Raw genomic sequence first — 11,264 nt, 5'->3', positions numbered from 1 at the left:
ACAGATAAAGAGACAAACAAATAAACAAATAGGACTGTTTTGAGTCTCTTGAACAGCCATGAGTTGAGCCCACTGAAATGCCATTTACTCATTCAACTGCCCGGATTCCCAACACATAGACCATTGTTTAAGTTAATAGAGAAAGATACTGGGACTGCAACATTAGCACAGCGAGTAGGGCTTTTGCCTTGCACTCTGCCAACCTGGGTTACTATTCCCAGCATCCCATGTGGTCCCCTGAGCACCACCAGGAGTAATACCTGAGTGCAGAGCCAGGAGGAATCCCTGTGCATTTCAGAATGTGAACCAAAAAGAAAATAAAAAATAGAGAAAGACAGTAAGCACAACAAAATTCAACAGGTACATGTAGAAGCTGGGATAATCAATCATTGGGCATCCTTAAACTATAGAGCAAATTCACAATTTCTTATTCTATTTTTGCCTGTTGCCCTCTACATTGAAAAAAAGAACAACTAAGCTGATGTATTTATTCTTTCCTGGCATATTTCTTCTTTCCAGATTATATTCTAAAACACCTTAAATGTTCTACCCAGGGGGCTTTCTCTACCTTGAGGTGGTTAGAGGAGTAACTGCCCACATTTCCGGTCCCTTATAATGGGAGTTCATTCTCTACCAGCTTCCTATTAAGCCTCCTGTGGGTACATAAGGCTACGCCTCCTTCCTGCTTTAATCCTGCCCATCTGTTCCACTCACTGGCTATGTAAATTTCAAATACATTTCCTAGAATATTTTGAATTCCAGATCCCAAATTCCTGTTGCTTATGCCACTTAATTGTTAGGGATTGCCTGTTCTATTTTTCAGATCATCATGCAGTGCTGATTTCGAGGAATTAATGTATTCAGTTCCTCAGGGAATTTGTCATGAATCATTTCTATGCAATTGATTTCACCATTTTTTGTTTCTTTATTCTTGTCACATTAGTGATTACAGATAGCAGCTTTGTTCTTCCCCAATCTTAACTCCCGTATTTTTATTAGTCATGCCTCAGTAGTAGGTTGTCAAACATCTTGTAGGTAACATTCAGTTCTCAAAATAGTATTCATTCAGCTGTGTTCTTATAGAATTCATGATGAATAACTTCTATTATCTTTTCTTAGGAGAATTCAATTTCTTATATATTGATTCATACTGAGAAAATTTTGAAAACAATTTTCAATGTGTATTTGTATTTTATTTTTCTGAACTTACCATTAGCAAGGGGCTAGAGCCATAGCACAGCGGTAGGGCGTTTGCCTTGCACACAGCCAACATGGCTGACCCGAGTTCGATTCCTCCACCCCTCTCGGAGAGCCCGGCAAGCTACCGAGAGTATCTCACCCGCATGGCAGAGCCTGGCAAGCTACCTGTGACGTATTCGATATGCCAAACACACTAACAACAAAGTCTCCAATGGAGATGTTACTGGGCCCACTTGAGCAAATCGATGAACAATGGGAGGACTGTGACCATTAGCAAGGTAGGTAGATGTTTGCCAAATATTTATTCAATGACAAATTGCAAGTAAACCTGTAAATGAGAAGTTCTTTAATATCCGGGTACATGCAATGATGGTATCTGAACATCACAGAGGTCAACAAAGCTTTCCAGAGAAAGTAACTCCCAACCTGAGTTTAGTGAGAATATACAAATTGAACTGGACAAAGGATATCCAACAAGATGATTTCACTAGTGGAGTAAGAATGATAAAGCATTATTAATTTAAGTCCAATAGTCAGGTTATCCACATACATTCATCCTACCTCCCTAACTCAATGTGTGCTTTTACCATCCTCCACTATCAACCAATTCTTCCCTTTATACTAAATAATGATTTTTAATATCTGCTTCAATAATTTCAATTTACCCTTTTAAACTTCCTTTCATCTGATCTCATATTTTAGTAGCCCTAGTATATTTAATAATGTAATTCCTACTTTATTATTTTTCTTTGCAGTTGTTGCAGGGTCCATACTGGTTATGCTTGAGACCTTTAGGGACACTTCAAGTGATACTAGGGTTCCTGTGTCACTTTTAGGGACTCTTGGAATGCCAGGCCATGGAATACCAGGAGTAGAAGATAGGGTCTCACCCCTGAAAACATGTGTTTTAACCCTTTGATTCATGGATCCCAACTTTAGTTTTATTTATAATATCATTTCCTTTATAACATGTCTATCTCCAAATAAATATTTTCTTCCGTTCTTCTGAACTTGAGGCTAAACCATATTGCAACAAATTTTAAAGAGTGTGTAACAAGGATAGATGTTCTAAGAAGTATGCAAACTTGAAGTCAACAATTATTTTGCTATGCTGAGGAGAGTTTGACAATGGAGTTCTCAGGTTCACAGAGTATAGCACTGCCCTCCTGTTGTTCATCAATTTGCTCAAGCAAGCCCAGTCATGTCTCCATTGTGAGACTTATTGTTACTGTGTTTGGCATATCGGATACAACACAGGGAGCTTGCCAGGCTTGCCGTGTGGGCTAGATGGTCTCGGTAGCTTGCCAGGCTCTTCAAGATGTGCAGAGGAATCGAACCTGGCTCGACCGGGCTGGCTGTACGCAAGGCAAACGCCCTACCACTGTGCTATCGCTCATAGAGTATGAGAAAGCAAAAATGCTCCTAAAATGTCTTATAAGTAAATGAAGTTAATAGTATTAATTTCCATTGATTACCTGAAAGGTTATAATTTTATACATTAATAGCATGATCTTAAAATTTAAAAGTTGCATATTTGTCATTCTGATAAAGGTATTACTATGCATTCATATATATGCAAATACAATCACATTAACCTATTTTAACTAAATATCTGGTTGTCATTGTATTGCATGACTCAGCCACAGCTATAGAGCAATAAAAAGTCACAAATATAAACAAAAATGTAAGAAATATTTTGTTGATACCCCAAAACTGAATATTTACATTAGAGAATTCTAAGATACCTGAAAAACAAAATTAAAATATATGAAAATTAAGTCAAACATAATCAAGAAATATTTTCATATTTAACACCATAAAATATTATAGAGAGAAATAAATGAACACCAGAATAAAGACATAATGAACTGATGAATTTAAATAATCACTAATTTATGTTGAATATGTTCTGAGTGAAACAATGCTACCAGTTGTTAGTATAAAAGCTATAGGACTGATCTAAAGTGTATATAATTCCAAAAAGAAAAATGGGAAATTAATCTTGAAAATTAGAAGTAAACTTGAAATATTTAAATTGTTTGATTTATGACTTAATAAAAAAGTAAATTAATATATGACTTTTGTAATAATTATAAAGAATTCACAGGAACTGAATAAGGTTTGGGAATAGATGCTTAAGCATATTACCAATGCTTTTAAACATAAAGTCAGATCAAATGGGAAAATGTGTTTTTAACAAATTATAGCAGCAACACTACGGAAGTTAAAAATATATAATTAATAAAGAAAATGTGTTGATGTGTATAATAGACCCATTCCTGAAGAGCTAACTTGTCACATGTGTAGAAAAAAATAAGAAGGGAGAATATCTTTGCAGCCTAATAGTAATATTTTTTAGAATGGAAAGCACTGTAAAATAAAAGATCAGCTACAACATGGAGAATCTCAAAAATATTGTTTCTAAAATACAGTGGTTACCAGAGAGGACAGGAAGGGAGACAGGAGAAATGGTAGAGCGGGTTCAGTTTGGCATATCCATATATCAAGGTCAGAAGCTGTTCTCCATGCAATTATATTATATTACATAATAATTTAAAATCAATAAAAACGTGCTTTTAAAGATAAAAAAGTGTTGAATGAGGAAAAAAGGAAAACCAGGAAATAATATCCTATGATCTAATTTCTATGAATTTCCAAAATAGACAATAAAAATATCATTGCAATATTTGCTCATAAGGGGCAAGAATTGATTTAAAAAATCAGAAAATTTTTAGTTTGAGAAATACTCTGCATCTTTATCAGCTTGTAATAAATATATTGAATATACTTATTTGTAAAAAAACAGTCTTTTAAAAGATGTTATTTTGCTAGAAAGCATTAATTGAATTAAAGAAATTATAAAAACTGAAATAAAATATATTATACTTCTGCTCACAACATTTCATGATCCATTCCTGTGAAAAGAGCTCAATCCTGAATCAATTCACTAAGATCTTGCCAAGAATGATCCAAAATCTTTGTGGTTTATATTCAAGTTATCTCTGCCTTTTCAGTCAAAAACGGACCAAAATGGCTTTCAGATTTATAAAGTACATTCTAAGACATTGGTCCCAAAAATACTTTCTCTCCAAGTCCCACCTATTTGCTGTATATTGATTTCCTTACACCTTATTTTAAAAGCTATTTTTAGGAAACTTTTCCTTTATGTCAGTATTTTAGCATCAAGAAGACATTTACATCGCATTGTCATTGCCATTACATAATTAATTATTTAGTATTTGCATTTTCTATTACACTTATAAGTCCCATTCAAAGACATATCATGCAGTTAAAATATAATTTATTTCATTCTGAGCTTATACACAGCAATGCAATCTACTAAAAAAAATTCCACAGTATCCAAAAGCTCAGGGTCTAGTAAAGTCTCAATAGGAAAGTATCAATGAAATTATACTGTAAAAAGTAATGATTTTGACAAAATCTTCTGACAGTATTGAAGCATTCACAGAGTTGATGGGGGTTATAGGGAGCCAGCAATGAGTTCTTATAACATAATAAATCCAAGATGGAATTTGACAAAGTTACTCTCTCACTAGCCCTAAACCCATTAAAAAACATTATTGTCACACCCACTTTATGGACACACACGGGAACTGAGGACTGATAAGACCCTAACTGCTGCCAGCACAGACCAGAGTAGGCTGTATCCCCTCTGGAAGAAAGTTCCAGCAAAAACAAGAATAGGGATAAGCACATGAAGGAGGACCACCAAAAGTTTCAAACTTTTCTCCTTGACAGTGCCATAGTGATGCAATCTTATATAGGTAGAAAGCCTCCTGTGAGGCAGCTTGGGAGAAAACCTATAAGAGTGGCTTTGTAAAGGTAAGCCTATGCCTCACCACTTGGAGGTGTGGGTTGCCTGCCTCTCCACTTGAGACTTTCATAGACTTCCAGACTCCTAGTTATCTCCCCACTTCCCTCAGGAATATTCCATACTCTCTCTCTCTCTCTCTCTCTCTCTCTCTCTCTCTCTCTCTGTTTCTCTCTCAGTCTCTCTGTTTCTGTCTCTCTCTCTTTCTGTCTCTCCTCCCCCACCCTGTGTGTGTTTGTCTCTTTCCTTCTTCATAATCACTAAATAAATATGATTTGTATCACTATTCCTCTCTTCCCCAAATTCTTTACAGCAATGGTAAGGCAATGGACCCCCAAAGCCTGGGTAAAGTCTAGCACTGATTTTCCTTTTCTGCAAAGAATGATTCTTTGCTTCAGCCTGAGTCCTCTGCTCCCCAAGAAATTCAGTGTCACAGATCAACTCCCATGCCAAGGAAAACTAGTGGGGCCAGGTGTACTTGATGGCTTCTTCACAAGGCTGGTGAGACATGAGGTCTGTCTAGATTATCACGCCAAGATTTCCCCAGGCACTTTTCAGGTCACCAATGTGCTAAAGGGGAAAGAGGCCTACTCCCTTCTTGAGGCTGACGTCTCTACCTCCTCGACACTTCATATAAGTCAATGTGAAAATACATTCTTTTAAAAAGCAAGGACAGATACTGTGTGAGGATAAGGCTGTTCCTTGCAATCCCTTGTGAGATAGGCATTAATCACGATCATGATCATGATCATCCTGTTGTTCGTCAATTGCCTCGAGCAGGCACTAGTAACGTCTCCATCTTTCTAGTCCTGAGATTTTAAAAGAGCCATTTCAATGCTCTTTCAGGGTTAGGAGAATGAGACCCATCATTGTTACTGGTATTTGGCATATTGAGTACGACACGAGAAGTTTGCCAGACTCTGTCGTGCGGGCAGGATACTTTTGGTAGCCTCTAAGGTTCTCCAAAGGAAAAATGATATAATAAGATGTCTCCACTTCCAGGAGCTGGGTTTTATAGTCTCTGCATCTTGGCCGTTGATGGGACCAACCTGGTGCTGGCGGCAGCTGGTGGGTGTGACGCCTACCTACTGGAAGATGGGGGGTCTGGGTGGAGAAGGCCCAGTCCCAATCCGAGCAGGCTTGGAGATCTCAGCACCGGGACCCACATGCCTGGGTTTCTCTGCCAGTTCTTTCATGCATAAGGCTTGTCTGGACGTGTGGAAAGTGGTCCCAGCAATGGCCGTGGCTGGCTCCAGAGGTCCTCAGCTGCTGGGGCTCTCCTGGGGGGGTCAACCCACCCCCCTCCAAGGGGCCCCAGTGAGGACAGCCAGGTGTGGGGGCAGGATACTCTAATAGATTAATAGATTTAATTAATCTATTAATCTAATTTATAGATTATAGACTCTAATAGATTAATAAGCATTAATAGATATTGCAATTGAATAAATAGAAATTGTAAGTGAGAAAATTTTCTAGACACTGATTGTGAAATCAAACCAGGGAGAAATCAAACCAGGGTGCCAGCTAGTAAACACTTGATCAACCGAAATTAGTTTCAGGGGCAGCAGAAGCTTGGGGTCTATGCTTCTGTGTTAAAAGTTATGGTATTGGGGCCAGAGAGAGAAGAACAAGCAGTAAAGTACTAGCTTTGCACACAGTTGGGCCAAGTTTGATCCCCAGCATCACAGAAATCCTCTAACTCCCAGCAAGAGTTATCCTTAAACAACAGAGACTGGTATAAGTCCTGAGTACTGTCAGGTGTGTCACAAAAATAAAAAAACAATCTGCAGCGTGATGCAGCAATCAAACTATAGAGCAGAAAAAAGCTGGAATGCTAGAAGAAGAGAGAGAGAGAGAGAGAGAGAGAGAGAGAGAGAGAGAGAGCAGGGCAGCAAGATGGAGCATGGAGAGACTAGCAAGGGGGCAGAGAAAGAGGAATGTAGAGGAATAATGCAGGAGCAGGTGTGTGGAGAGATGAGAGATGCGACTGAGAGATGGAGTGTGGAGAGATGAGCAGGAGAGACAGGAGGAGACAGGAGTGAGGGGCAGTGTGAAACTAGAATGAGGAGCTCAGAGAGAGTAGAACAGGCATGTGGGGAGAATGGACTAAATGGCAATTGATCATAAATCAACCAGCTTGGCCCTCGTTTTCTCCTCTGTCTGCCCATGGCATTGGCCTTCCCCAGCAGGAGAGTGGCCCTTGGCAGAAAGAGAGAGAGAGAGAGAGAGAGAGAGAGAGAGAGAGAGAGAGAGAGAGATCCGAGATCCATGGGGCTCCCTAGCCACTCCGAGATTACACAGTTGACTTTAGTCAATTTGTTCAACTTATTTTTTCCAATTTTTCTTCTTTTAATTTTTTATTTATTTAGAAAACTGTGATTAACAAAGTTATTGATAGTCGATTTTTATGCATATGATATGCCAGCACCAAATTCCCCCATGGGGTCAACTTCCCTTTTGCTGCAAACTGTCCAACATTTGCATAGTTACACCATAGTAAATGTGTATTGTTTAGGCCACTGACTTCATTATGTTCTGTCACTAATTTTTTGCTTTATTATGCCAATCAAGGGCTGGAGCGATAGCACAGCGGGTAGGGCGTTCGCCTTACAAGCGACCAACATGGCCAACCCGAGTTCGATTCCTCTGCCCCTCTCAGAGAGCCCGGCAAGCTACCAAGAGTATTAGATATGCCAAACACAGTAACAACAAAGTCTCCAATGGAGATGTTACTGGGCCCGCTCAAGCAAATCGACGATCAACGGGAGGGCCTTTACTTTTACTTTTACTTTATGCCAATCAAAGAAAATGAAAAGTACATTCCCAGAAGCTAGAAAACCTCTCCTGTCTCTGACATCTGAAGAAATGAATAGAAGCCTCAACTTGGCCAAATAAAATAAACTCAAAGCACAAAACTACTTCCCATGACCCTTCTGCTTTTGCTCACATGTTGGATATGAAATGCAATGGTGGTTCTTGGCTGGTGAAGAGTGTGAGACCAGCAGAATCATAAAATTCATGAGCAATCCCATTCACAGAGTAGTTTACTATTTACTATTTGAAATTCTGTAACTGGTCCTTACTTTCTTCCTAAAATTTCTTTTAAAATAATTTTGGATTTTCCCTGTAAACACATAAGCATTAGTACTATTTCCTAAACGTGGTGGAGGAGAAGGAGGAGGGAGAGGAGGAGGAAGAAGGAGCCCAGGAGGAAACACAGAGGCTGGGTAGTGCAGGCAGGTGGGATGACGTCCTGCCATTCACAGGTGCACAGTCACTAGTAACCTTGTAAAATTTCATCTAACTCTTCTATGTCGCAATTTCCACTTCTGTATAATAAGCAGTTTGAATTTGATGAACTTCTCATCTTCTTCGGTTTGTTTGGGAGCCACACCTGGCTGTGCTCAGGGCTAATTTCTGACTTGGCATTCAGGGATCACCCCTGTTGGGGCACGGGACCATGAGTAGTGTGAGGGTAGCATCCAACAGCTGTGCTATTCCTTTGAACCATCTACAGCTTCTTTTGAATTTTACTCTTTATCATCCTAGTAGTTAAGGAGGATCTAAAAAGAGCTTGAAGGAGTGACTGAGATACTTATTTCTAGGCCTGATTTTTTCCCAAGCATCTTACATGATATCTCCCCCATTTAAAAATGTCAGGTATATTTAAGGATCTTATTAAGTAAGAAATTGTAAAAGTATTGTTACATTGCACATCTTTAATTTGTGTCCTTAGTTATTACCCTAGCATCTCTGTTAGTACCTGGTATTTTATAATATTGATAATATGTAAGAGAAAAGAATGGAAGAAATAAAGAATATCCATTTTTATTTCAATATACACCCCAAACAGTACTTTTCATAAGGAAAGTGTTTTGTTTGCAGCTAGAGCCAGTTAATATGTTGGCAAAGTATCCAGGTGCAACTTTACACCTGCTGAATCTAGTTAGTTCTTATCTAAGTTTGGCGCCTTCTTCCTTATACAAATAGAAATCAGTTGAGCAGATTGAAAACTAATTCAGTAAGGGAAATTAGCCAATTAAAACATATAAAATGTTTCTTGTACTGTGATGAGTAAAGATCATAGGTTGCTTTGTAAAAAAAAATTAGATCTTCATGCTTTCTTCAATTTTAATATTCAGAATACATAGATCTAATGATATATATATATAAATTGTATTTCTATAGTCTTCAAACAGCTCTGATAACAAATACCTTTCGAAATATAAGACCCATATTCATTGTGTGAGTAAAAATAATCAAACATCTTGATATCTGTAAATCTTTGTCCCCTGAAACAGCATCTAAGGAATATGTGCTTAGGCAGCATCAATTTCTGATTTCTTCTACATTTGGTGGTTTATCCACATCTCAATCTGAGATATATAATAACTTTTTAAAATTTTTATCACACATTCTCTCTTGGGCATTGGCCCAACTCTTGAGAAGTGTACTCTTGGCTCTTAATCAATGTTCCTTCTAGCCTCTCTCTCTCTCTCTCTCTCTCTCTCTCTCTCTCTCTCTCTCTCTCTCTCTCTCTTTCTCTCTGTCCGTCTATATGTATCTCTCTTTATCACCCCTCTCTCCCCTCATATTTCTCTACATGTAGCTATTTTACAAAAAGAACAGATAAATTGAAAAACTAAGCTCAATAAAAAAAAATTAGTGCACACACCCAAATCACAGCAGTAGGACATTTACCTAGCACACGGCCGACCTGGGTTTGAATCCTCTGCTCCTCTCAGAGAGCCGGACAAGCTACTGAGAGTATCCCTCCCATATGGCAGAGCCTGAAAAGCTCCACGTGGTGTATTCAATATGCCAACAACAAGTCTCACAATGGAGACGTTACCAGTGCCCACTCAAGCAAATTGATGAACAATCGATTCAGTGCTCCCCCAAATCCTGAATATTCCAAAGTTTATTAACAGAAGCAGTAAAAACATATATCCTTATTGATCTGTGTGATAATGACCAACATTGACAGAATAATTGAAAAGCAGAATAAAATTTTATTAGAAGAATTTGACCTTCCAACCATTACAGAGAATGTAACACCATACATCATATCAGCTGCAGAATTTTGGTTTGAGGGCAGAAGAAGAAAAGATTTGCCAGAAGCCAGAGAATATTAAAATAATTTCCAGTGGAGAAAATTAAGACCAGTAGATAATTTTGGAATAGAATCTGCATTTCTCAACTCCGTTGGCCTTTCCACAAAAATAATCAGTAAAAGCCAAAGGTGTAGAGGGGCTGATAGTAAGATGAATAGAAACTTCTGGAAGGGAAGTAGGCAGGGCTGCAGAATCTGGTTCCAGAGCTCAGGAAGGGGAAGCCGCAGGATCTGAAGCCCCGAGATCCGCATCCCACTGAGCAGGAGCTTCTCGACCCAAAGCCCAGGGAGCGGCTGCTGTAGGAGTCACAGCCCAGAGACCCAGTGTAAGTCTCGCGGAGACTGCAGACGATGGAGGACCTTGGTTGGAAGCAGGACGTCTGACAGGAACGGGGAAGCACGACTGATGACTGGCACCTGACGGGCTCAGAGCAGGTGTCCCGGCAGTCCCTGGGGAAGTAGGATCCCAGCTGGCAGGGGCTGGAAGAGCAAACGTCGGTGCGGTAGACCAGATTGCTGGGGTAGGAAGAGCTGGGACAGCGCCGATAGCCCCCAAAGGAGTTGCAGGAGAAGGCACCGGAGCAGCAGTTGCTGGACATGTTGATGGAAGTGAGTTGAGCTAAGTTATAGCGAGATGGAGAAGGTTCTGAGTTTGAGTTTGGCCTTTTGGACAGCGCCTATATATACTCTGAGCAGTGGGCGTGGCGATCTGCAGGGTTATCCCTTGCATCTTTGCGCCCCTTATTTACATATGCATAATTCAGGAAGCATCTCTTTAATTGCCATTGACTAATTTTCCACACATTGTAGTTATGGGTGCTGCAATTTGGTTGTGAAGGTGCAAAGGCAAAGAACTGTTTCTATGTTAGAAATGCTATGACGGGTTTCCAGCTAATATTTTTCTCATCCCAGCCACCAGTGTGACTTTAATCTCTTCTCGTAGTCTCCATCTATCCTGGTTCTAGCAGTGATGGACAAATGTTTACCCCAAGTGGTGGAAAATAAAATAAAATTAATTTTTTCTTTGCCAATGAACAAAAGCCCCCCCACACCCCTTTGGCTTTAATCAGCAATGTTTTCTTCTCACTGTTTTTTCATTATCAATAATTATTATTCATC

The 11,264-nt window shown here is 39.2% G+C and overlaps 1 protein-coding gene across 1 annotated transcript; it reads right to left on the bottom strand.

The window, feature by feature from the left end:
• Positions 1-10,258: 10,258 nt before the first annotated feature.
• LOC130018480 (keratin-associated protein 13-1-like) lies at positions 10,259-10,759 on the bottom strand. Its single transcript, XM_056109172.1, has one exon. It carries the CDS (start codon positions 10,742-10,744, stop codon positions 10,259-10,261), a length of 486 nt encoding a protein of 161 aa, XP_055965147.1. The 5' UTR covers positions 10,745-10,759.
• Positions 10,760-11,264: the final 505 nt, after the last annotated feature.

Source organism: Sorex fumeus, unplaced genomic scaffold, assembly GCF_029834395.1.
Source record: "Sorex fumeus unplaced genomic scaffold, SorFum_2.1 ptg000265l, whole genome shotgun sequence".
NCBI lineage: Eukaryota > Metazoa > Chordata > Mammalia > Eulipotyphla > Soricidae > Sorex > Sorex fumeus.
This window is presented reverse-complemented; position numbering and strand designations above follow the sequence as displayed.

Excerpts from the sequence above, each read along its gene's own strand:
- LOC130018480 (XM_056109172.1), bottom strand. The coding sequence starts at position 10,744 with ATGTCCAGCAACTGCTGCTCCGGTGCCTTCTCCTGCAACTCCTTTGGG.